The 26,873-nt window shown below is 44.5% G+C and overlaps 1 protein-coding gene across 9 annotated transcripts in view; it reads left to right on the top strand.

Annotated features, from left to right (window-relative positions):
* The window catches only part of DIXDC1 (DIX domain containing 1), an 81,599-nt gene that overhangs the window by 38,314 nt on the left and 16,412 nt on the right, over positions 1-26,873 (top strand). For 6 of the 9 annotated variants that reach the window (XR_014163162.1, XR_014163163.1, XM_081889827.1 and 3 more), the window contains 8 exons: positions 839-968; positions 3,518-3,643; positions 6,841-7,099; positions 8,233-8,340; positions 20,544-20,656; positions 23,116-23,267; positions 25,721-25,810; positions 25,904-25,957. Coding sequence is in view for 7 of the 9 variants with exons in the window: in XM_081889827.1 (XP_081745953.1) it covers positions 839-968; positions 3,518-3,643; positions 6,841-7,099; positions 8,233-8,340; positions 20,544-20,656; positions 23,116-23,267; positions 25,721-25,810; positions 25,904-25,957 (1,032 nt within the window). In the remaining 2 variants the exon portion in view is untranslated. Of the gene's footprint in view, positions 1-838; positions 969-3,517; positions 3,644-6,840; positions 7,100-8,232; positions 8,341-16,819; positions 17,506-20,543; positions 20,657-23,115; positions 23,268-25,720; positions 25,811-25,903; positions 25,958-26,873 lie in introns of those variants that run through there. The other 3 variants (XM_081889830.1, XM_081889832.1, XM_081889831.1) reach the window with 3 other exon arrangements.

Raw genomic sequence — 26,873 nt, 5'->3', positions numbered from 1 at the left:
AGTTTAAGCAGCCATTGGTCCTTTGTTGGGATGGCCTTCCCTTTCCACATTTTTGCATACGCTATTCTTGCGGCTGCTGTTGTGTATAGAAATAAGTTTTTAACTTTGTTTGGTATTTCCTGACCTACTATTGCTATCAGGAATGCTGCTGAGTTTTTGGGGAAAGTGCACTTAAGCACTTAAGCATCTTTTTTAATTCATCATATATCATTTCCCAGATTTTTTTTTTGTTAATTTGCATTGACACCACATGTGAATTAAAGATCTCTCTGTATCTGAACATTTCCAACATAAATTTGATCCTCTTTTATACTCTCCAAAATGTATAAAAGAGGTGGCATCAATATTTATTCCATTATGGTGTCTGTCTACAGGGTTGTGTTGTTGTTTTTTTGTAGAGTGTGACCTGAGGCAACAATGGAACTATGTGTACACCATGAGAAACAGTGTTCTGTGGTTTTACCAGCAATTCAGATAAAAGTCTCCGTCCATGGTGTTTGAAAGTGAAGTCTTAGCTCAGTCTGGGATCCAGTGTTCACAAGAGTTACAGTGTGTGTGTGTTGAACCTCCTCTGTGCATAAGTTTTTTCAGGTGACTTCAGCGGAAGGGGTAGCTCCTTGGTCTCCTCTTCATTTCTTGTGAACTGCTGAACACCTGAGTGTAAAGTCAGTGGGTGAGCCCTTGCATGTGCAGTTCATTGTGTATGTCAGGATGGACATGGTGTTTTGGATTGCTGCCTTGTTGCTTTCGCCCCCTCATGCAAGGATGCAGTTGTGCAAAGGTTCTCAAGCAACTGTTAAGATGGTAATGGTGTGGTGTTCTGATTCCTCTTTTCCAGCAACAGCTGCAAGCATATGTGGCCTGGGTGAATTCACAGCTGAAGAAGAAGCCTGCAGTTAAGCCAGTGCAGGACCTGAGGCATGATCTCCGAGATGGCGTTGTCCTGGCTTCTCTCATTGAGATCGTAGGTCAGTAACATGGCGGGCAGAAGACACTCAGTGTAACCATGTCCGGGTTCTTTTCAACTGGACCCTCCTCCATAACTTGAATGAAGCTACTCTAGAGTGATGCACAATGGCTGAAGTGTGCTGTGAAGGAAGACTGTGTTCATGCCTTGTGTCTCCAAAATAAAATAACATAAAATAATAAATCCATGATAGCACTTCACCAGAAATTTGTCTAATGTTGCTCCAGTTTGTCTGCTTGCACTTCCATTGCACTGTCCCTTGAGAGGAGCTCCCCAGTACCTGTTATGCCTGGAGTGCTAAGGATGAATCTTTAAACTGCTGGTGGGAATGGCGGAACAAAACAAGAGGGGTGAATAGGTAGGGCTTCTTTAGTTTCACGTAGGCTCAAGATGTTTGCAACCAGGTCTCCACGATCCCCCATCAGAAGAGAACAGCCTGTGAATCCCAGAAGCAAATGTTCCACACTTCCATATGTGTCCCAATAGATGCCAGAGTGCTTTCCATGACTGACAACCTGAGCCAAGAACCGTTTTAGGGAAGCGATGAAAGGGTTTCCTTTACTCCCAGATCTATTATTCTTATTATTTAAAAGCAGCAGTGCCTGCATTTAGGAAGAGCCATTCATACTGCTAGGACTGTAGAAACTTAAATAAAATTTGATCCCTTTTCTTGTCATTTACAAAGCAGAGTAGGAGTTGCATATATTGATGAGACAGAATGGGATTTCATTGGTAGGGGGTGGTAAATGGGTCCACACAAAATGGCGCAGCAATGAGCTATATGCATCTGCTTATGGTGGAGTAGAAAAACGGCAGGAATTTTTTTTAAAGGCTGCCTTTCTAACCTGCTGTAAAGATTATTTGGAACTTTTTTGGCTGTTCCAAATCATGGTACAAACAAAGCTTTCAATACAAATCCTTAGTCAGCGTCCAGGCAGCTGAGAGAAGTCAATGATGGAAAGGGAGAGGTTTTGCACAAGTCAGCCACAAAGCAGACTCGCCCCAGTCCCTGCTGGAAATAAGTTTCCCAAACAGCTCTATGGCTTTGATAAATTTAGGTAAAGCACCAGCCACAAGCAATGGTTGTATACACCAGCAGAAGCATTTTAAGATATTTTTAGGAGAATAAAGGCAGCATTATTAGCAACAAAAAAGTTTAAGTTTGCTGCCATCCTACTACTTACCCTGGCACTCAGTGCGGCTTGCTTCTAAGTAAATATGGGTAGGAGTTACTGATTGATTCCATTTGTTTATCACCTTTCTGCCAAGATGGCTTGAAATGTAGTACATTGGTACCTCGGGTTACATACGCTTCAGGTTACAGACGCTTCAGGTTACAGACTCCACTAACCCAGAAATAGTACCATGGGTTAAGAACTTTGCTTCAGGATGAGAACAGAAATCGTGCTCCGGAGTTGCAGCAGCAGCAGGAGGCCCCATTAGCTAAAGTGGTGCTTCAGGTTAAGAACAGTTTCAGGTTAAGAACGGACCTCCGGAACAAATTAAGTACTTAACCCGAGGTACCACTGTATACTTTTTTAAAAGATGAGAAACAGGGCTCTCAGTCTCAGGATGGCAGGAATTCCCTACCTTGCATGTCTTTTAATCTGCCTCTCATCAGGGTGTTCATGTCTTAAATAGCCCCTCAGAAGGTAGGGGAAGCTCTTAGGCTGTTGATGGTCCCATCAGCTCCCAGTTCTAGGTTTCTCTTCTACCTCTCTTTGGGTTACACAGGATTGGGCTGTAGAAGTGCTAGTCCTGCCCAAAAAGCAAACATAAGTTCTAAGCAGTACAGTGGTACCTCTGGTTACGAACTTAATTCGTTCCGGAGGTCCGTTCTTAACCTGAAACCATTATTAACCTGAGGTACCACTTTAGCTAATGGGGCCTCCCGCTGCCACTGCCCCGCCAGCGCAAAACTTCTGTTCTCATCCTGAGGTAAAGTTCTTAACCTGAGGTAGTACTTCTGTGTTAGCAGAGTCTGTAACCCGAAGTGTTTGTAACCCAAGGTACCACTGTACTGGAGTGGAATGAAAATAATATCTCTTTTTGCCCTGAAGGCCATGTTTGACCAATGCCTTATTCATGGTAGGTATCCTTGCCAAACAATGAGAGTATGTCTAAACTGTGATTTTATTTTTTCACAGGGCTTCCTTGGGTACTAATTTCTTTGCTGAGATACCACTATTTCTTTATAAGGAGGAAATAGCAGGGTTTGCCATAACGATTGTTGGGATAATGCCACTCTTTTCAAAGGCCACATGGTGGAGCCTGCCAGCAGGAGGACATGACTGAATCCAGCTGATACAGCAGATAATGAAAGATCCCTCTTTGCCAGCTGCATTTAAGGGCATGAGCTCTGTCTATTTATTCTAGTGTTCCAGTGCCCTAAGAGGATGGTGAAATCACAGCTTGTACTCCCCTCTGCCTCTGAGGAGAAGCAGCTGCTGAGGCTAACAACTATTCCCATCCACCTGTAACAGCTCCAGTAGGCAGTTACTGTCACACAAGCTCATTCTTCTTGATAATTAGGTTGTGTCTCTTCCACAGCTGGAGAGAAACTGAATGGAGTGCAGGTCAACCCCGCCAGCCCTCAAGAAATGAGGGAGAATGTGGAGAAAGTCTTGCAATTCGTGGCATCGAAAAAGATTCGTATGCACCAGACATCAGCTAAAGGTGAGGGCTCTTTAGTTTGATGTATACAAATCAATGAAATAGCATTGCACGTCAGTAGAAACAAGCATTCACCTTCCTCTTTGCTTTTTGCAAGCCGTGTTTGCCAGCATTTCCATTGCTGAGTACAACAAAGCATTCAGTGGAAAAGAAATATAAAAGGCAAAGCCAGATGCTGTTCCGTCTTCCTCTGGCATCAACATGAGTCACAAACATCACATGAATCGGGAGAAATGTTCTCCCAGTCTTGTGAGCTTTAGAGTTCTCTCGTTGGAAATACTGCTTACCTTGAGGCACTGGGTGTGGGTGACAAGGGGCACAGTGGCTTCTGTTGTTTCCAGGAGGAGAAGAGTGCAGCCCTACAGGCTGCAGATGTCAGCTGGGAACCCTCTGTACATATGGGGGGAAACAGTGGACTCTCTGTGACAACAGCAGCATTCCTGAGAAGCCGTGAGATGTTACCCAAGAGTTTGTACCAGCTTTTATGTAAGCTGCATCAGGCCTCAGATTTTTATGGCACCCTGGGAAACCATCTGTTTTGTTTTTTTAACCAAGATTGGGTTTCCTACAATTTTAGGTGGAATCCTGGGAAACGATAAATAGGGTTTTCTTGGTTAAAAACTCCTTGTGCTTAACCTAGCTCAGCTACTTTTTCAGGAAATTGGGCGCACCATCATACTTCAATGAAGACCAAACGATAGCAGGATAGAGGTAGGGCTGGGGTTTGGGATATTTCCGCCCCTGAAATAATATAGAACAAGTTATTCAGCTGCCTGGATAGAAGTGATACTGTTGTATTCTGTTAATTTTGTCATGAGCACAATCACAACCACTGGCAGGAATGGGTTTGTGAAGAGTGCTGGCTGCACTTAGGAGGAAGACTGCACAGCTGGAGGTACGGCATCCGAAATGCAGACTGATTTGTTAATATTCCCAGGAGGTTCACCTGTTAACGTTGATGCTGGTTCTTGAAAAGCAGCAGCTTTGCTAATCCGCACAGACAGTGTCAGATTTTTTCAGGGATTCTGCAATTTGTTTCCCTTGGGTTTATCTAAACATTCAATGAACACTTACCCCCAGCCACATTCTTCTAGAGGATTGTAGTGTGTGTGTGTGAATGACGAGAGTGGTTTATAAATCAATAAAACTAAATAAATCCCCAAATGGTGTGAGCACGGGACCTGAAGTTTTCTCACAAGAGTTTCAGTTTGGTGGTGCCTGTGACACTTATATAATAATAATAAATAATAAATTTTTATTTATACCCCATCCTTCCTGGTTCAGAAAACCGGGCTCAGGGCAGCTAACAACAAATTTAAAACAATTGTAGAAGCAGCATAAAATACAGTATAAAAACATGCCTTAGCAATGTGCATTTCCCCCACATTCAGATATCTGTGCTTTAAAAGTACGATGCTTCGTAACTTAGAAAATCATTTCCTAGCTTTGTATGTGGTATGTACTGTTTTCTGAAGACAATAAAGCGTTAATAAGAAAAAAAAGAAAAACCAGTGCAACAAAAGCAAGCCCTAGCTTGAAAGAAGAAATCTAGATTGCCTGCAACAAGTTAGTTGCAACTGCCCATTTCAATGCATTGCTTAAAATTTATGTAGGGACGTGTGATAACCTGTGGGTTAGATTTTGCTGCTTCTTTTTGAGTTAGAAGTAGACTCCCCTCCCCTCCCAGTTTTATATGTGAACAGGGCAGACACCTGCTTAAAATAAAATGTGATAGCTCTGAATGTATAGTTTGGCCTTAATTGGGCTTGCTTACTGGAAAGTGTCCCCATAATTATGATGAGATAGTTTCCCATCCAGCAAACCTGGAAGTGTGCCATGCAGTTAAAGGCCTGATCTGTAGGTGGCAGTAATTGATTTTCTTTTGAGTCACTTATTCAGCTACATTCTCAAAAGTTCTAATGGGTGTAGCTACCAAAAGTGGCAGCTGCAAGCTGGATTCCCTTAAACCTTCTCTGCTTCAGCTGGGTCTTCCAGGCATTATTATGCATTTTTATTTATTCATTATTTTATCAAATTTAAATACCGCCCTTCATTTGAGGTTCATAGGGCAGTTTACAGTATAAAAACACATACTTAGCATAATAACACATGAACACCCCTCCCCCAGTTTAAAAGGCCATAGGTTGTTTAATTAGCCAGAGGCCTGGGAGAAGAGGAATGTTTTTGCCTGGCGCCTAATGATATGCAATGAAGGTGTCAGGCAAGCCTTACTGGGGAGAGTATTCCAAAAGCGGGGAGCCATTGCAGAAAAAGCTTGTTCTCATGTTGCTGCACTCTGGACCACTTGTGTTCAAAACACTCATTGTTCTAGGTGCATTTTGCAACAGGGAATTAGTTTCTGAGCTCTGGGCGCAGTACTGCGCCTAAGATTTCAGATTAAAACTGCCGAGTGGAAGGAAAGGAGGACCTTTTTCTGCCTCCCCACTTCCAACTACTCTCTGAAGACTGGAGAAGAGACCCTGTTAAGAATATTAGGGGAGTGGGCAGGGGAAGGACTAGACAATGTGAAAAATGAACATAATGTTTCAGCTGCGGTTCATTCATTGTCAACTTTGTGTTCTTGTTATAAAAAAAGCATGCCTGGACATAATAATAATGATTAATAATAATTTATTATTTATACCTCGCCCATCTGGCTGAGTTTCCCCAGACACTCTGGGTGGCTCCCAATCGAGTGTTAAAAACAATACAGCATTAAATATTAAAAACTTCCCTAAATAATAATAATTCTGTGCGCCCACAACCTAAGTTTAAGGTGTCATTTAGCTCCTAGCTTTCACAACTCAGTTTCTAACACTGCACAGAGTCCGGGTTGGTTCATATGGGGAGAGGTGGTCCTTGAGGCACTGCTATATGCCTCCATTCCACATTATTGCTCTTGGGAGCAAGAAATACATATCATAACAGCATCAGGGCCCTGTATAAGTTGAACTACACCTGCCAGTGGGTAAGGAAGTAAGGCCATGGACTTGAAGACTCATGGTGCAGCCACCTTTCTGAAGCTAAGCAGGCTAGATATGATTGGAGCCCGGGAATCCCATATACACTGCCTTGACTTTCATGGCGCAAGAAAGTTGGGATATAAATATACTAACATGGTTGCAACAATTGAGCAGACTGAGTCATGCTGGGTTTCAGGCAAATAACCTCTATTGATTGGGTTTGGTTGTATTTTATAGACATTGTTGATGGGAACCTGAAATGCATCATGAGGTTAATCCTTGCCTTAGCTGCTCATTTTAAACCTGGCTCAAGTAAAGCTGCCAATCAGACTCCATCGAGCATGATGGGAAAGAACTCGGCAGGAACAGGAGTGTCATCAGCCAATCACAGGCCTCAGTCAGCTGCTGCTGTTGCCCAGGGTGCAGTGGCTGCCCTGGCAGATGTTCGCCAGGATGTTTTGCGGTTGGGGCGTGATGTTCTCCGGCACAGACAAAGGTAACTCATTTCACTTGTTCAGTTTCTTTTTGATAATGTGAGCTATTTGGAACTGCAACAGACACCCTTTGATTAGTTTTGCCGATACTCGATTTTCTGCCTCGTTGACATACCTAGAATTGATCAAAAAGGGGTTTTCCCTAGAGTGGATTGACTCATCATCTTGTTTTGTTTGGGTGGGGAAGGCTTTTTTTTTGCCTTTTTCTGTAGCATGTGACTTGGCTCCCTTTCTTGAGATACCTGGGGGTATATGCTTTGCTGACAGCATTCTGCAGCTCCCATTTTCTAGTAGCATGCTGGTATGGATTATGCAGGTACACTTGTGACGGCAAAATGCTCTATCAGGAGCCAATGAAAGGAGCAATTGGAATTGTAGGCTGATGAGAAGAGATTAACAAAAGCCTTAAAGATTTGTATTTCCACAGACCGGTGGGATTGCAGACCTGGCCCCTTCCATTCATACCATTAACCTATCTACTTCTCTCTTTGGATCCACAGTTGCCACTTTGCCATTTTTCTGCAACATTTGTTTAGTTTGCTTTGTCTTGTGTAGCTGATGGTACAACAGTTTTTTTATTTTTTAAATGCACATCTTTAAACCAATTATATGCTAGGTGATGTGCCTTTTAAAAATCTGGATAAATAATAATAATAATAATTTTTTATTTATATACCCCCTCCCCAGCTGAAGCTGGGCTCAGAGTGGCTAACAACAGTAAAATGATACAACATTCTAAAATCATTTCATTAAGGAGGCAGTGCCAACCAAATCCTATGAATATGCCTCATTAGCCTAAATTGAAGCCAAGGTTGTTGTTGTTGTTTTAAGTAAAGATACATTATATTAAGATAAATTACAGGACAAAAATTTGAAAAGATGGAAAGGATTTGCTGAAACAGATAATTGAATTAGAATACAAAAAAGGGAGGTGTGAGGAGGTCAAGGAAATAAGCTAACGAAAGATAAGTTATGGGAAGATGCGTTGTATTCTTTTTTTTTTACTTTTTTAATGGATTTTATTTTTTCTTGTTTTTTCTTTCTTTTTCTCATCCTTTAAAACTTTAATAAATATTAATTAAAAAAATATTTTACACTGTTTATCCTTGCTCATGGTGGGGTCTTTAATCTTCAGAGACAGCAGCCTAGATGAAGAGATTGAGCATCCGTACTGGAGTGTCCGAGCACTGGTACAGCAATACGAGGGGCAGCAAAGTGTGCCTTCAGAGTCCCACTCCTCCAGGTACTAAATTTGCTCCTTGCAGCTCCTATCTCCATTCTTTTCCAAATCTACCCTTTGTAGAAGCTGGTCCTGTAATGGTTTTTCAAAAAACAAGTAAGGCTATTTTCCATGCACATGGTGAGCTGCATGGAATCTTCAGTCTGATGCAGAATTTAGCTTCTTTAGAATCTCAAGTTTTGTTTCATCTAGACTTCATGAATATGTATATATTGGAGAGCAGACACTGCTTGTTGAAGGCCCTAAAGCCAAAGCATTCCCAACACAAACCGTTTGAGTAGTTATGTTGTGGTGCTTTCATGCACAGTCTATCTCTTTGCCTTCTCCCATAGCTTTTAGCCCCTGTGCCACACAGATTCCCCAAGTATATTGCTCCTTGCCCTTTACCTCCTCAATTTTTCATACTACACAAACAACAACAACAACAACAGCAGCAGCAGGAGCAGCACACTGTTTAAATTGCACTAACTTTTATACTGTTTCTCTGGATTTAGAATCGGGAGATTCTGTGCTCATGTTCATTAGAATTTAGCAATTCTCCCAGAATTTTAGCATAAGACTACCAAATGCCTTCCCCACTTCCCAAATGTGTTCCCTTAATTGACCCCCAAAATTCCTCCCAAGTTCTTTGTCTGTGATGGCCATTACTCTTTAGTCACTGTTGATACCCTCACAATTGTACAATCAGAAAGCAAACCCTCTGAACTCAGAGCGTTGTGTGTTAATCAGTTTGCCTGCATCTGCCAATTTGCGTCCTATTTTCTGCTCACTGGGCTTTTTTCTGCTTGCCTCCGGATTTCTGTTACATGCATTTTCTCTTTGGGTGCAAAATTTTGCAGGGCACAGTAAAATGTCGGTGCTTACAAGCGGCTTTCTTCTCTCTGTGGGAGACACAAGAAAAGGAAGGAGCCTTTGACGGCATGGTGGAGAAAGCCTGATGCCCTGTATCAGGGACCTTTTGTGGGCCAGCTGGGCAGAGTGAAGCTGATTTAAGTCATGGAGACAGTTGCAAAGAGACAGACAGACAGAGAGACAGCAAGAAATCTCACTTTCTTTGACTGAAAGGAACTGTGGCTTACAGCTGTTTTTTCTACCATGATGCCTCATCTATTGCTTGACACCACCCCAGGCTTTTCATTCTCTTGTTTCTCCATCCTCAAACCCCATGGACCCCTCTGGATTTTCACATTTGGTGCAGTTCAGCACGTAGTTTGTGGAAAACCTCTTCCTCCCACAACTCCCCTGTGGTGGAAAAGTAAGAGCTCTCCACAGTCCACATAGCGGGTGCTCTCCCTTGGAACTGAAACTCAGGGCAAAGTACTTGCACCGCACTATAAAACTCCCTGCTATCATGGCTGTTGGAGAACCTCGCAAGCTAATTGAGGTCTGAGCCTTGGCAGTAGTTGAGACGGAGGCCCCTGGGAAAAGGACCTTGCAGGAAGTGGAGCTTGACTGTAATTATGGCTTATTTTTACTCAGACCCAACCAAGAAGTCTAAAACGAGTGCTATGTGTGCCTCTGCAGCTTAGGCAGCAGAATCTATTCCTTGTTTCTCTGCCAGGCCTATAGGGCTACAGCTGTGAACACAATAATGCAAATCGGGGGGCCATCTGCACATCAGGGCAGCATGATGTGACCCACACAGTGTATTTTGTTGCTTCTGCTATTACACATAGATGTGATTTCATCTTTGTATTCCTCACCTGAAAAGCAGTATCCTCAAAAGGGTGTCCCATGCCATGGTATTTCTACTGCAAAGGTAGAATTTGTATCCAATCTGTTCTTCTTTTGCTGGAGCTTCTATTGCAGACAGACTCTGTGTAGACCCCACACCAGATTAAATAATTAATTGATGAATTATTTAGCATAGTCTTGGAACATTAAAACTGGATACACAAATAAATCATACAGCTAGTTACAGCATTCCAATTGCTAAAAACAGATATGCATTCTTCAACAAGAAACCAACAAAATTTTCTCCTGATCTGCTTTTTTTTTTTGCAACCCTCTCATTAATATGGGAAGAAACGTTCAAGACAGCTGTGCACCACAGAAACTTATAGGTCATAATGGCCACCGGAGAATAGAAAGCGAAGACATACACTAGCCTGTTAATGATTCCACAGAAAGGTAACAAGCACACTTTTTTTTTTACTACCTAAGGAGCTAGGTCACATGCACACCATACATTTAAAACACATGGCTTCTTCCAAATGATCCTGAGAACTAGCTTACCCCTTGCAGAGCTACAGTTCTCAGGGTTCTTTGTGGGGGCAGGGAGCCATGTGTTTTAAATGTGTTTCCATGCTGGCTGTGGAGGAGAAGGCGCCCTCTTTTCTACAGCAAGTAACGGAAATGCAGTATCTTACTCTGGTGAGAGGCTTGTAAAAAATAAAAATAAAAATGCCTTCTACCATGTGGGCTGGCGGAGGAGGGATGGAGCTTCCCTTTCTTTGCAGCTAGTGAGGAGACCAAGTGGACAGGTGGAAGAGAGGTGGAAAGATCTGTTCCTCCTTCGCCACTTACTCCCTCTTGCATGGAATTCCTCATTACCTCCCGCAGCTGCCAAGCAAGTTGTTAAATACAAGAGTGAAAGCACATAGTTCTCCTGGGCTTTCTGCCACTCACGTTCTGTTTGGGAAAGGGAGACAAGGGAGATGGAATAACAGGCATTCCTCATTTTTGCATGTCAGTTCATTTACATGCATTCAGATTTAAAACGCCCACTGATTTGGATTGCGGTGGTGTGCTTAAAATAATAATAATAATCCTAGGAGGTGTGCAGTTATGCGCAGTGAAAATAGTATGGATCATTTCGACCCCATCTCTGTGTACCTCCCATGCATACAGATATTTCAAAAAGTCTGTTGGAGTCAGGGATTCTCAACTTTTGTCAGAACTCTTGTCAATTCAAGAAATGCATGACTTGCGCCTCCCATATTTATTTATTTTTTAAAGGAGCCTATGTTGATTGGGAGACAGAGGTCCTTCTTGTGACAATCCCTGGACCCAAGCATATTGGAGGGAAAGAATAAGATGTCTTATATAGGATGCTCCAAGGCAGCCAACTGTAACTCAAAACAGAGAAGGAGCTAACATAGCACCTAACCAGGCCCACAGGTGTACAGCTGCTCTTCCTATAGAACAGGTCTTTCTGTCCCCCTAACCTAAGGCAGTATCATTCTACCACCAGCCCATGCACGTCAGCTTGTGAGAAGGTAAGGAATGGAGGCGGAATGCCTCTTGGCCCAGGAAGATATAGGCAGGAAAAACTGCTTGTCTTTCCCTAGCAACTGTGCCAGTCCCTGGGTTTTTGATATATGGGGCAAAGAGAGACAGTGCCACCAAAAATACCCTTTGAAAGAGAAGTAAATGGAATCCCTGGTCATGTGATCTCATTAAAAACTGCATGGCACATTTCACAAGAGTTAGAGTGATTGGCCCACAGAGCCTGGCCCGATTCCAGGGTGGGTAATTACAATTTGCCTCCTGCAGTTCCCTCTGCTGTTCTAATTGGCAACGTTTCCCCCCTCTCTTTCCCTGACCTAAAGTCTGCCATAACTCTGGTAATCAGGAGCTGAGGATTCTGGAAGCAAGCAATATGCTGACTCCATTATTTGGGAATGTTACTTGGAATTCCAGCCCAGCTCTTTTGGCGTATAATATGTTCATGCTTCATACAGAATATGGCGGTTTCATGTGGGGCCTGACCCACGGCAGAAATTGCCTCGTCCCTTATATCCTGTTGTATTCTAGAGCATGGGTAGGCAAACTAAGGCCCGGGGACCAGATCCAGCCCAATCGCCTTCTCAATCCGGCCCGCGGACTGTCTGGGAATCAGTGTGTTTTTACATGAGTAGAATGTGTCCTTTTATTTAAAATGCATCTCTGGGTTATTTGTGGGGCATAGGAATTCATTCACCCCCCCCAAATATAGTCCGGCCCCCCCACAAGGTCTGAGGGACAGTGGACCGGCCCCTTTGCTGAAAAAGTTTGCTGACCCCTGTTCTAGAGCATCTCCTTTACTGTGTCATCTGTGCATTGATTGAATAACGAGGACAGGAGGAGAGGTGTTCCACAAGAACTGTCCTGTTTGTCCTACTAGCGTCCTTTAGCCCTATCTTTTTCAGCCAGCCAGATTCCCCTGGATGGCTCACATGCAAGGCTTGATGCTGATGGCCTTCCCTGCTTGTTAGTTTGTTCCCAGCTTCAGGTATTCAGAGATATACTGTTGCTGTACATCATGTTGTTGGACTTCAGATCCCATCATGCCTGACCATTCACAGTGCTAGTTGAGGTTGATGGGAGTCCAACAACATCAGGAGGACCACAGGTTAGTCACCAACTGCTGTACATGGAGGTTTTGTTTAATAATCATAGTTAATCGTGGCGAGCTAAGCACTGCATTATTGTGGCTGCCCCAGAGTTCAGGAACTTCCTTCCTATTGACTTTTACCAAAGTCCATGTCTGAGTGTTGGTTGGGAGCCTAGTAGTAGTAGTAGATTCACCAGAAGATTCCAGGGCAGGTTACGACAATTTAAATTTCAGTATTAAAAACAATTTTTAAAAATTACAGTCACATGAATAGGGCAGGTCCTGAAAACACACACCTTGGGTGTCAAAGGCCAGGTAATAGGGGCACATCGTGGCTGTGGGTGAATAGAAACTGGGTGCTTTTTACCCTGTCCATTTCACACCTTAAATTGGATCTATAGGCAAACTCAGTATGTAACCGGGAACCCAAATTCAGACTGGGCTTTCTGTTGAGACATGGTGTTAAAGCTGTGTGAACTTCCCAAAGACTTTTTTTTAAGCCTTGTTGACTCCCCCCCCTGCAGGTGCTGTATCCCCAGCATGGCTGCAAGAGAAAAGAAGACCCCCAAAGATTTGACAGGTTTGATCCAGTGTGCAAATTTCCCAGAGTTCTCCTAATCCTGTAGGGCTGAGAAGCAGGCAGAAGGACAGACAACCTGCTAGGAAATTGATCGGAGATTATGTCAAGCTAGAACTAAAATGCTTTTTAATTAAACCCAGGACTGTGCTGTGATGTGTAATTAGATTTCAATCATAATGTTTTGAGAATGGGGGATATTCTCCATCCGTTAAATGTGGATTTGTGTGCCGGCTTTGTAACTGTGTACAGACAAAGGGCAGAAGCTGCATTGTGAAACTCAGCAGCGGGACCCAAGGGGGAGGTTGAAAAGGAGGGAGATGTTTCAGAGTTGTGTCCATTATTGCAGGGAAGAACAGTAGTTTCTGTGTGCTGTAGGGTTTTGTGGGGGGAGAAGCAGATATGGAAATGCTGTTTATATCCCCACACCAAGGTCCCAGATTGAGACATCAAATCCAGTCTTACCCTGCAGAGTGGTTCTCCATCTCTCCCATACCTTATGTGCGTCTCCATCCCAGCAGTGCCAGATACACAACTTGTTCCATGTGAAAGGAGGTGGGCTGTTGAGCCTGTCATGGATAAAGGCATCTGGTGCTGGTTTACCAAATCCAGAGCTGTCACAGACATGGAAAATGCCTGTTTAAACTGCAGCATAACTGTCAAGCTGGTAAGGGGAGATAATGGCTGCAGGCTAGGCACAGCCACTCAGAGGGAGAATTCAAGTTAAGTCAGCATCAAGGCAATTTATGATGCTTCCAAAGATGATGTAGGTGATTGGTGCTGGCTTTAAATCTAGGTCATAGACTCACTTGCTGCAGATTAGTTACACCTTAACATGCTTCTTTAACCACCCTGTTGTATTCTCTGTGAAGGTGGCAAAAGGGTGGATCTTTCTCTCCTGACCTTTCAAATGTGTCTAGGTGAAGTTGGGCTTCTAATCTATGTTAGTGGGTCGTAATTTTTCAGGATTATCATGGGACATAAAAGGACACACCGCCCCTGACAGGGGAGGGATCTTTCATAAAGTCCTCAGCATCTCTAGTTAAAAAGGAGCTCTGGGTCGCTGATCTGGAAAAAGTTTCTGAAACTTCGAAGAGCTAATAGGACATCAGAAGAGCCCTGCTGGGTTAGAGCAAGGGCCCACCTGGTCCAGCATCTTGGTTCCCATAGTGGCCAATCAGATGCCGCTGGGAAGCTCTCAAACCAGATATAAGAATACCAGCTCTCTTGTTCTCGTGAGCCCCAGCAACTAGTATTCAGAAGCATGATACTGTGGGTAGAATTTAGGCATTGTGAATCCTGGTTTATACAATTATAATGAGAACATAAGGAGAGCCTGCTGAATCTGGCTAGTTTCCCATTTAGTTCAGTATCCTATGGTCAACCAGATGTCTATGGAAGCCTGCAGACAGGACCTGAGCACAACAGTACTGTGGCTTCCAGCAACTGGTATTCAGAAACATTCTGCCTTCTGCTGTGGAGGTAGAACATGGCCGTCATGATTAGTAGCCATTGAGAGCCTTATTCTCCATCAATCCTCTTTTAAAGCCATCCAAGCTGGCAGCCATCACTGCCTCTTCTAGGAGTGAATCTTCCAACATTCAGCTTTCATAGGATGCCCCCAACTTACAGTATTATGAGCACAGGAGAAAAACTTCTCTCTGCGTGCTTTTTCCACACCATGCAGAACTTTATAGATCTCGATCATGTCCCCTCCTTGCCATTTTTTCTAATCTAAAACCCCCCCAAACATTGTGACCCTTCCTCGTAATGGAGTTGTTTTTGCCTCAGGATCATATGGGTTGCATTTCTTCTGAACCCTTTCGGGCTCTGCTGTATACTTTTCGGGAGTAGTGACCACAGCTGTCCACAGTATTCAGAGTGTGCTTGCGCCATAGATTTGTATAACACTGCTATGATATTTGCAGTTTTATTTCCAGTCCTTTTCCTAATGTTCCTTAGCATTGAATTGCCTTTTTCACAGCTGCCACACACTGGGCCAGCATCTTCCTTGAGCTATCCACTATGACCCCAAGATTTTTTCCTTGTCAGTCACCACTCACCACTGATTCAGGTCCCATTACTTTATATGGAAGTTAGTATTTTTTGTCACTTTACACTGGCTTACATTTGCCATTTAGATGCCCATTTGCTCAATTTAGAGATACCTTTTTGGAGCCCCTGGCATTCATTCCCCGCCCCCCTTCAGAACCAGTGTAGGTGGACCAGTGGTCTGACTTGGTGCCTTGAGTGGAGATAACATTTTCATGAATGCCAAGCAGCTCACTGTGTCTGTTTGGAGAATGGCAAATTTTCCTGCTTTAAAGTTTGCCCTCAGAGTAGAAGAATGCACTCTTTCACCTGTCTTCTTCCTGTGCACCCCTCTGTTGAATTAAATGCAGTCCTTCTGCAAAAATGCACATGTAAAATAATTTGTGCATATGCACAAGCACTAGGAGAGGAGTATGAAGGGGTTTTGATGTAACTCCTGCATCTGCTCTCAGGTGTGATCTTGTGCACAGGGCACTGGATTTTTCTCCAGCACCCCTGCTTTGAGGGCTCAGGATGGTTGACAATGTGCTTTTACTGAGGCAGACTTCATTGGGGTCTCTGCATGACCATTATATTGATATGTATATCATTGTGGCTGTAACCATCTCTCTACCATCCTCACCAAAAGTTTGCATCCAAGTGGCTCTTACTACGGTATTTTGGGTGCATAGAGTTACCTTGATGTAGCTGGCCTCTTTTGGATAGAGTATGAAGTGCATTTTCATTGCCATCCTTCTTTTCTGTGAGATCTTTGTATATAGCAATGGTAGCTGTTGCCAATAGTAACTGAGGAACAGAGTGTGACTGCCAGACCCAAGTTGTTTTCTTTCTCCCTGGCTCTGTGTTTTGCTTTTCCCAGCTGTGGAACATGAACAGGGCATCTTGGTCTCATCACTGGCCCCTCTGATGGCTGTGAAATACTTAGTGGTAACTCCATGGCAGGGTGTGGGTGTCTGTCTACAATTCCATTGCTGTTTTGGTCCCAAATATCACCCTGCTGTATTTATACTTGGTGCATGTTGCAGTTTTTAATAAAAAAAAAGAGGCTCGACAATAGAGCTGCCTTGTGCATCCTGGCTGCCAAATGGATATTTCAAGGCTCTTTCCCCACCCCCAAAGAAATAGATCAACATCAGGGAGGCAGTTTGTCAAATCTGCCCGGAACAGACATGCCACCATTTTATTAGTGTCTGAAATCTATTGGTTAAAAAAAATAAAATGTATAGATGGACAATCTATGCTTCCTATGCCCATCCTCCTGACTGTGACATAGCCAGAGATAATTTCCTTTGGATCCTCATCAACACACACAGACACACACTTAGTGCCACAGTTTCTGGGAGGGAAAGCAGAGTACTGTTATGGAAAGGCAGCAGACATGCTTCAGACAGGAATTGCCCAAATCATGCTGTTTTTTCCCCAGGCCATGAAGCACGTCTTCCTTCCCTCCCTCTTCCACTCCCAGCCCCTCCCCTCCCCTCGACCATCCCTCTTCTCCACCCTGTGCTTAGACATCTTAGAGAATAGGTTTCTGCCTCGCACAGCCCTGGTGACAGCAGGAGAGAGACGGAGCTGCAGAGAGCGAAGGAAGAAGCAACAACGCACTCATAGACACTCGCCTGCGCACACAGACATAACAGGCACAGAGGACTGGGGGACAGCTACCTACTGTGCTACAGAGATAGGATCCGAGGCTGGAGAAGTGGTTTCTGTGGCTTGGCTTGGGGTCTCTCTGGCGAGCTGGACTGATTAGAATGGGATGAAAAGCAGGACTTGCCATTCAGACCGAGATCCTTGCTGTTGAAAAGATTTTGGGCATACGTCAGACCAAAATGCAACAGTGCAAAACAAACAACAACCCAACAGGCGACCGAGCCAAGCCGAAAACCGCGGCTGCCGAGCGTCCAGCCTCCTCCTCCCTGAGCCATGCTCGTAGGCTGCAGATTTATCACCGACCTGTTCCTGCCAAAGAACCGGAGCTGCTCTTTTAATTTCCCCCCTTCTTCCTGCTGTGAATTTCTTGGCTCGTGCGAGGGAGTCCGCCTGGCAAACATTTCTCTGCTAGTTTGACAGGAGCCGACATCCTTGGCGCAGAAATTCTGAGCACGTGAAGGAACGAGGCATGCCTGTGGCTGGGACTTGCGGAAGACCGAGGCTCCCTAGGAGATTGGCTTTGTGAGGCCAGAGGTCAAGGGGGGATCATGGGAGGGAAGCAGGTCAAATGGTGAGCCAGTGGCAGTGGCTGTTGTCATTTAAAAGAGGGGGGCAGGTTGGTTGTGGAAACGGTCAGGGGATGTGGGCTTGGTTGCTAAGACTGTTCAGTGGTCCCTTGTTAGACGCTTATGTGGGCAACCTTTTTTTAGGTAAGGGATCAGGCAGTCCTGGAAGGAATGATGCATATAAATAATTTTCCTGCACCATAAATCCTGCAGAATTTTCCTGCACTATAAATTCCTCCTGGGAATTGATAGCAAGACTCTGAGTTTCCTTAACCCCCACCCCACCCCAACACTTAACTAGTAGGATGCATGATGGAGATGACCTGTGACTCGTGTTTTGGGTTTCAGGTGCACTCTTTGACTTGGTAACTTTATTTATTTTGGAGGTGGCCTGATGGCAGTCATTGGTAAATCATGGGCCAAAGAACTGTAAAACGGAGCTGTTATCTTGCATGTGAAACTGCCATTAAACTGAGCTACATCTGAAAGGTGTTTATTAAAATCCTTCTGTAGTTGCATTTTAAAGCATGGTTGAGCATTTTCTTGTGCGTGCTTCCCCAAAAGGTGCTTTAGGGGAGGGTGTAATGTTTGATACCCTTCTGAACGGAGTGGGCATTTCTGTGGATGCCCAGCTGCCCTCATCCCAGTGAGCAATGTCTGCTTAGTACCACCATCTCCCATATGCATTTCCCCTTCATCTTGCTTTGCCTACACTGGGCTGTCCTGCTGGGTTGCAACCTTCTTAACTGGCCCTGCTCCTATGCCTTTGTGTTATACAGACATTTAACTGGTGAAGCTAATACAGTACTGGCATGGTGATAAGGAAAATGGCTTCATTTCTGCTGGTCTTAACGAAGGCAGAATAGCGGTGTCTGCAAAAAGAAGAGGAGAATTTGGCAGTCCTACTGCCTGTGTGACTTCAGTCACTAGAGTGTCATTGCCATGTTGATCCCGCAGAATGAGAACTTTCAGATATCTTAAAGCATCGGACAACAGTGCATCTCCCTCCAGCATTCTGTTTCCAACAGTAGTCCTCAAATGCTGAGGGTCCCTGTCTAGTTTCTTTTCTTCTGTGGTATACTGCTCCTATGCATGGAGGTCCCTAAAGGTGCTTCCATGGTCAGAGAGAATCCACGTGTGTGTCAGTTGTGCCCTTCCAGCTGATCCCTAAGGACTGGATTGACAGCTGTGCTGAGTGAAGCCCCTTAGTCCACATTGGTACAGTGTAGCCCAAGTCACTGATTCCTTGGGGGTTGATATACAAAACACACAATTTTTACGTTTTGTGTTCCCGCCTGCCTGCAGCTCTGGAGTTGGGCTAGTAGTATGGCAACCTGTGTCTTAAGATCTTGAATGCAGCCAAGCTGCAGTCGATTTAGTGGAGGGACTTTGATTTTTGAACTACATTACTCAGGAGCTTGGAGAAGCCTTGCTCTTGCCCCGTGAGTTAAAAACGAACATGCTAAGAACATGTCAGGGTTTATAAGATGCTTTGATATTATTACTCTGCTGTGTGTGCCTCCTAGGTGTGCCTTTCTAGGTTTGGGATCCAACTCAAAAGTACTGAGAATATCTGGAAAGCAGGCTGACTGGGGAGGCATCTTCTATTTTTGTTTTTAATCCATTCTGTTTTCTTCACTCTTTCCCCCACTTTTTCTTTTGTATGCTCTACCTTTTGTTTCCTGTCTCTGGGAAAATGATACATTAACTCTGGCTCACACTTGCAAGGAGAAATTCTTTAGGGACATGTTAAATGGGTCAGTGAGTTTCAGATGCCTTTCTCTGTTGTCTGGGCGATGGATGTGAGAAGAATTTGGGGTGGGGGCACAGGGAAGAAAGTTTGAGTGGTTGGAGCAGAATAAGCAGCTGGGAGGACTGGGGTTAAAAAAAGAAGAAGCAAAAAGCTGAGTTCAGGCATTTAAAGCCAGATCATAAGTTGGTATCTTTATCCTCATGGGAGTTCACAATTTGCTAAAAATAATCTATTTGACTTTAGGCTTTAGTTGCACAAGGCCCTTAGAAGCAAGGACCAAATGAGAGACTGGATCCTGTGGGTAGCCTTTGTTTGTAACTTCTAACATCTAAGGGCAGAAGTTGCCCCAAGAAGTGTTTGTAAGCCAGGAATGGGGAGCCTATTGTCCTCTGGGTGTTATTGAAATAGCAACTCCCAGCAGCCAGCAGGGCTAGTGGTCAGGGCTGATGGGAATTGTACTTAACATATGGAGGACCGCAACAGCACCCCCCCTTGTAAGCAGAATTCCCGATGTGTATGTGTAGAACAAACTCCTTGACTTCTGGGGGTATGTGGTAGCCCTTCTGAACTCTTCTTGTGTATGCTGGAAAAAGGAACTCTCCCAGTATCACTTTGTTCAGCTGTCAGCATCCAGATCAGGGCGAGGAATGGGCTTGGCAGCAGAAGTGTGGTCTCCTAATCAGGCAAGAGTGAGATAACAATATCAGATAGCATATTTGGGTGCCATTTAGGGGGGCAAAATGGGAGAGAGCTAGAGATCGGACTCATGGAGTGCATTCCCTTGGGGAGTTCTTCTGTACTCTTGCACACATCCAGTTCATTTCCGCGGGGCTTGCACAGGATAACTTACCGATGGATTATGCCCCATTTTTAATTACTGAAAGTCTGTCCAATGAGTTGTTTTTTACCAGCCCCAGTTCACAGGTACAATGTCCCCCTCTGATTAACTTGTCAACCAGGGGTGGCTTGTGAGGTGGGTGGAGGCAGTGACATCCTCCCGGCAGCAGTGCTGCACTTAGTAGGACATGGATGGGGTGGGGCAAGGAATACATGGGTGGGGTAGGTCTGCTTCTTCTTCAGAGCTCTATCAACCTTACCTTCTCGCCCTATTCCTGTCTTGATGTATTTGTTGTAATCCAATCCCTCTCTTACACTCCATCGCTGCTCTCAACATGTGGGCAGTATTTGCTGTAATCAAACTTTGCATGCTAACTTTATTTCACATAGAAAGTCGATGGAATGATAAGAGTTTGAAATGAAAATAATTCTTGCCTTCCTCTCCCCTTATAGCCTCGCATCGCCCAGCCCTGTGAACAGTGCAAGGAGCGAGTCCAGTATAACACACTCAGAGGAGAAGGCTGGATTTGACACTGTTCGTGAAGAGGAAGCAGATACCAGAACAGGTAGGGGAACAAACAACTGACCAGGTAAATTGAAAGGTACATGTCCACTACTTGGGCTGCCACAGCCTTCCTCTAAGATTTTACTCTGGTTCTGCATCATGGTTAGGGCTGCAGTGGTTAATTTATAATTTGGCTAGATTAAGCGATTTTAACACTTTTAATGTAGTGGGAAGGTAACTCTGATTAATTAAAACTGCAGATAGCAAGCACAATAGGGGCAGAAGGAAAGCTCACTGTCTCAGGCCAAGGACTTGTCTAGTCCAGCACTCTCTTCTCACAGTGGCCAACATAACATAATGTCTGTTATGCGGAGCCCACAAGCAGAACCTAAGTGCAATAGCACTCTCCCAACCTGTGGATCCCAGCTATTGGTATTCAGAGGCATACTGCCTCTGAGACAAACACACTTAGAGGTAAACTGGCCTTAGCCAGGTGAGCCACTGGTTCTTATACAGCAGTCCAGCATTTCTGAGGGCAGCTTTCCACATGGCGTTTTGTTAAGTGTAAACCCGGGATGTTTTAAAGCCAGGGGCCCATGACTCAATGTGGAACACCCTGGGGTTTGCCTCTGAAATATGAAGATGGCCCTTACTCTTTTTCAGCGAAAATTGGTTTGGGCTGTTTCCACACCCTCATGGTCTCTCATGCTGGTTTTAATCAGTTGGCTAATTTTTAACCTGCTCTTCCTCCAATGAGCTAAGGGCAGCACAAAAGATTCTGTTTTCCTTTCTCTGTCTGCACAACGACCCTGCGAAGGAGGTCTAGGCTGAGAGAGACTGAGTAGCACACATTCACTTGGTGAAATTCACAGCCAAGTGGGGCTAGGTCTTCCTGGTTCTAGTTGGTCACTCTAACCACCACACGATAACGGCAGTTTGTAATTAGGTTTGTAATCTGAATGATCCATATTGTTTAGATCATGCATTTTGATTTCTAAAATGTATGTCACCTGCTTTCTGTACAAAAACAACATTCCAAAGGAATGCATTCCGGGTTTCAAAGCATCCTTGACATCCCTTTAGAAACAGCCTAAGTCTCAGCTGGCACAGATAAAAACAGTGCAGTTTCCCTCCCTGATTATAGGATCCCCAGAACAAGGATGAGAATGAAAAACTGCAGCAAGGGCTCCATAGTCCATGCAGATGATAGGATTTGATGCAAAGTCCTGTTTGAGCTTAATTTTCAAACCTATGATGTGACTGGGACACATTTGTAGTGGTCTTGGGGGGACTCGCTTAAAGCTATGAAAGTATGTGGAGGGGGCGAGTCCCAGAGAAGTCCTTTTTATCATTCACAGTACAGGGAAGGATGCTTTGTCCTTAACTCAAGGAAAGCAGTGGGTGGGTGGGATCCTCAAAACAAAAGCCTGAAATCCCCCATCTGACTAAGTCTGAATTCATAATCGCAGAAGCTGGAACAGAGCCTGGGAAAATGGGGGTTGGTACTTCCCCTCAGTCATTTGGAGTGACTCTTTAAAAGGTATTGGGTAGTACTTGCTTTTTAAATAATAATAACAACAAATACAACATGTAGCATTTTTATAATGTTTTTGTGAGTGTTCAAAGCATTTCACAACTTTATCTCTGCCACCCTTTACAACAGCTCTGTAAGTGAGCATTTTTCAGTTGGGGGTGGATGGGTTGAGGCTAAGAAATAGTGTTTTGCCAGAGACCCATCTAAGGAGTTCATAGCTGTATTGAGATTTGAACCAGGCAACTTCTGAGATGCAGTCCTGTGCATGCTCCTTTGGAAGTAAAGTTCCCTGAGTTCAGTAGCCCTAATTTCCAAGTCACTATGCATAGGATCCTAGCAGGGCAAAGCAATAGAAAAGTCCACTGTGCTGAAGGAGGGTTGGATAAAACTAAGGTGTCTCTCCTCCCAACCTTTCCAGATCTGTCAGCCTCTGCTTGTGGGGGAGCTGCCTATCTCTAAATAATGTGGAAGGAAGGGATTAGGTCCCTTGCCCAAGGTGTTTATAGTCTGCATTAGATGGGCAGAGAAAAAGACAGACTGGGGGAAAGATGGAGGTAGGATGCTGTACAAATGCGGGAACCAACGTGGCATTACATATTTTGTGACATGAGTGACTTGAAAGCTGTCCTCCTGAAAAACAGTAGCATTGCTGTTGGGCCTTGTGCAAATTGGCGCACTGCCTGGCAGTTTGGGGCAGAGAGACTGTTAGTGTGAATGTGGCCTGTGTGCCTGCCTTACAGTTTCCCAAATGCAGCAACTAGAGCAAGACGTTAGTTCAGATTAGCACAGTGTGTCCTCTTGCGAGGAATCTGCCAAGATGAATTTTCACCTAAGGACATAGCATCCTGTTGTTAATGGCAGGAAGTCGTGGAAGTGTACAAATTACCCGTAGGCATGTGCTATACTGTTGTCCCCCTTCTGAAGTGCAGAGGAAACTAGTTTTGGCCACCCAGAGTTGTTCAACCAGCACATTGTTTTGCTTGCAGAAGAGACGTGCTCTCCTTTTCCCGTAGAGTTGCAGCAGGCCAGGTGTCCTGCGACAAGCTTGGAGACTGCATGGGAGGAGCAGCTCCTGGAGCAGCAAGATCACTTGGAAAAGGAGATGGAAGAAGCAAAGAAGATGATTTCAGGACTGCAGGTATCTGCTCTGCTTCCTCTGTCTGCATTTAGCCCATTTGCTTCTAGCGGCCACTTGTAAGTTGATGTTGTATGTAATTTGAGGCATGGCTGTGGGAGTCAGAGGCTGTTGGTTCAGCTCCTTGCCCCATATTTGCCCACTTGGATCTGCGGAAGTGGCACTGTTACATGTGCCATGTAATACTTGTCCCCTCCTCTTGTAATAAAGCAATGGTGTACTTTGGAACTCCCTGCCTATTGACATCAGGCAGACACTTTTTTGGCAACTGCTTAAAACATTTTTGTTTAGGTAAGCTTATCCTGACATATAGAAACCAAGATGTTTTTAGCATTCAGATGAGTTAAATTGTTCTTTAAATATTTGCTTTTAACTGTTGTTTTTTTTTACTGATAATTTTAATGTCTTGTTTCTTTTGTAAACCGCTTTGAGGTTTTCTTCCAATCAAGTGGTATACAAATGTTGTTAAATAAATAGTTTCCAAAAAGGGACCTGCAGCCATTCCTGAGGTTGGTAGTTCTAGAAATTCTGAGAAAGCCCAGGGAAGACAAGAGAGACACGCTGCTCTTTAAACTTTCAATACTAACTAATGAAATGTGTTGAACGAATGCTTCAGTGCTGAGGAAGCGCACTAAGGAAGCACATCATCACCAAGGGCATGGCAAAGTAAAAAATTCACAAAGTGGCACTGGCATAGGGCTGGGGAGGGATTTATATCATTCTCTGTGCCACTTGATGACCATAATAGTAGCACAACTACATTCTGCACAGCAATAGCAAATCATGATTGGATGTTTTATCTGGGGGACAAACTGTGTTCTATCAGATGCAAAGTGCTGGGAAAATACATCCCCACACCAGAAGTGTGGTCTGAGATGAACAGGTCTGGGCTTTGTGTAACAAATGCATACCAAGTACGCTATTCTGCTCTTTTTTTTCTTTTTAAAAAAGGGAAGAATACACAGTAAAAACCATAGAGAAAAGGGGACAATACCTTCATCAGATCAACAGCTGATAAAAATGCTAGAATACAGGTTTCCATCTAAGGCTTCCAAAGGACTGAGTTTATTTGCCTTGTGAGAAGCCTTGCTCCAATGATGAGAGATAGTGTTTCTTCCTGACCGGTTTGTTCCTCCACCTCTGACCCCTCCCTGGTTACGTGACCCACCCTCCTCCTCCTCGCTGCTCTGCTTGGAGGTCAAGTGCTCTGTTCCTTCTGCTAAAGACTCTGTACTTTCTCAAGCACCAGCATTTTCTGCTCTGGGAACTGTGCTGGTTTTGAATTGTAAATGTTTATGTATGAGTGCACAAAGGCAGCATTGTGTTGGCAGCATCAAACAGGGCAGGCAGGAGGGTGCATTTGCAGCCGGCAGTGAACGGGAGACACAAAAGGCTCAAAAAGCAAGCAGGGCTGCTTGGTGCCCTGCTGAAAATCGATTGCCCACTGTACCCTCTGAGATCACGCACTCCCTGCTCTGGTTTTTCATGCTCCGGGAGCCAACGGGAGGCAGCTGGTACTCGGGGCGGCAGCTGCCTGGCATCGTGTCTCCCAGGAGAAGTGAGGAGGCAGCTGATCCCACTGTCCAGGAAATTGGATCTGAATAGTCAATTTTCCCCTTTAAAGCCTCTAGTTCACGAGGGTTTGATTGAAGGCCCAGGGCTTAGCATGTTTCTTTGGGAAGGAGGACAGTAGCAGCTCCCTGGTTGGTCCCGACTGGATATCTTGCTGGGCAAACTTTGGGAGCTCTTGGCATAGGGAATGCAAATGTGTATGAGGGTGGCATTCTGCCAGGGTTGCCTCTCCCTTGGTTATCTATCACACACATTCTGCCAACTTCAGAGTTTAGCCTTGCCGAATCTCAGTTGGACTGTCCCTGCCATTGGACACCAGTGTTGCTTTCCAGTGCTCTCTCTGGGATCTAAGTAAAACAAAAGTTCAGCCTGCAAAGTAAAGACTGCTTGCCTTGCATCTTCCATATCTTAACTTCTGTCTCCTATAGTTATTTTCATGCTCAGGTCTGCAGAATGGGAATAATTATAGTCTTAATTCACAGGGCTAGAATAGTGTCTGTCTCTCTTTCTCCCTCCGTCTATTTCCAAAGTTCAGAGATGAGTGTCAATCCTTAGGTAGCCAAAACAGCACTTATCCATACTCAAGTTCAAGTTAAAATAGATATCTCTTGGGAAACTAAGCTTACTGTTTATACTGTTACGACTTTGAGGATTTGACTCCAAAAGGGCCTTAGCGGTCTGCCAAAAGCAGCACTCTTATTTCTTTCCCTTGTGTCCAAATACCGCTTTTAATGTCATCTGAGGACAGAATCCAGTTTTTGTGCTGTTGGGCACCAGTTGCTGAAACAGACAAGGTTGCACATCCCAGACAGGGCCTTTCCAGACGGGATTGAATTTCTCTCTGGAGGTCTCTGATTGGGCCTTTCCCTTTGTTGCTTTGCCAGGCCTTGCTGCTCAATGGGTCGTTACCTGAGGATGAGCAAGAAAGACTGTTTGTCCTTTGCGAACAAGATGCCTGCCCTGAAGAGCAGCTGGTGAGTCGGAAAGGCTTTTTCTCTGGAGACTCTTCTTTGTGTGTAGTATCTCTATGCAGGCACTGGTAAATAACTGCAATACTTTGCCTTCAGATCATAGTCCGAAGCCGTCTCGATCAGAGCATGGAGGAGAATCAAGAGCTGAAGGTAAGAAGAGGCAGACAGGATGCAAGGGAGAGGTTCCTGGGGCACCAGCTACTGAGTCTTGTAGCTAACTTATAAAGCCCTAAACAATTTGACACCAGGTTGCCTGACAGACCTCCTGCTCCTCTATAAACCTGTAAGATTACTTAGATGGTTTGGGGAATTTTTACTTGTAGTAACAGACCCAACAGAACATCACAGGGTGGTTACCTGGAAAACGGGCGTTTTGCTCTAGTTCTCCTGGCCTTTGGAGTGCCCTTGCCTCTGCCATATAGGAAGCATCACCCACCAATTGCTTTAAACAAGGGGAGGCCCAAGAGGTTTGAATTTACTTATTTACTTTTGCATTTTGCAAGCCGCTTAGTGGACCTGATGGTCACGTACAGGATATATACCTAACTGTTGAGGATGTCTGTGAGATGGGAAGCTGATTGCGTTTTAAAAGATCTCATTGGGTCATTTGTGTTTACACTGGAGGAGTTGAATGCTACATGCAGGGAAACGGTGGCTTTTTGGGAGGGGGAGTCTAACATGCAAATCCAAACCATTACACATTTTCAGTGCGGGGCTATCCCAAGTGTGGGATCAAGGGCTATAAAGCATAACAAGGAACAAGGGCCATGTCCTGGGGAAACACAGATATCCCCCGCCCCCTCAGGATGCCCTTGCATTCACTGAGGGAAGCAAACCATGCAAACTGCACAGACCATGCTCATCCTGAACCACTTCGGTTCTGGTCATTGGCAACCGCATCCCTTGGCAACAACCAGGCCTGGACTGTGGGAACCAGCTGCAGTGAAGGAGCATGCCTAGCACTAGAAATTATATCCCACCAAGGGCTCTTTACAAATTTCTTAACATAAAGCTTAAGTTCCCCATGTGTTTTCAGGTTTTCCCATGGAGAACTGTGAGGGCTATA

This window comes from Podarcis melisellensis (assembly GCF_964234715.1).
Source record: "Podarcis melisellensis genome assembly, chromosome: 15".
Classification (NCBI taxonomy): domain Eukaryota; kingdom Metazoa; phylum Chordata; class Lepidosauria; order Squamata; family Lacertidae; genus Podarcis; species Podarcis melisellensis.
Note: the sequence above shows the minus strand (reverse complement) of the source record. Positions and strands in the feature narration are given on the sequence as shown.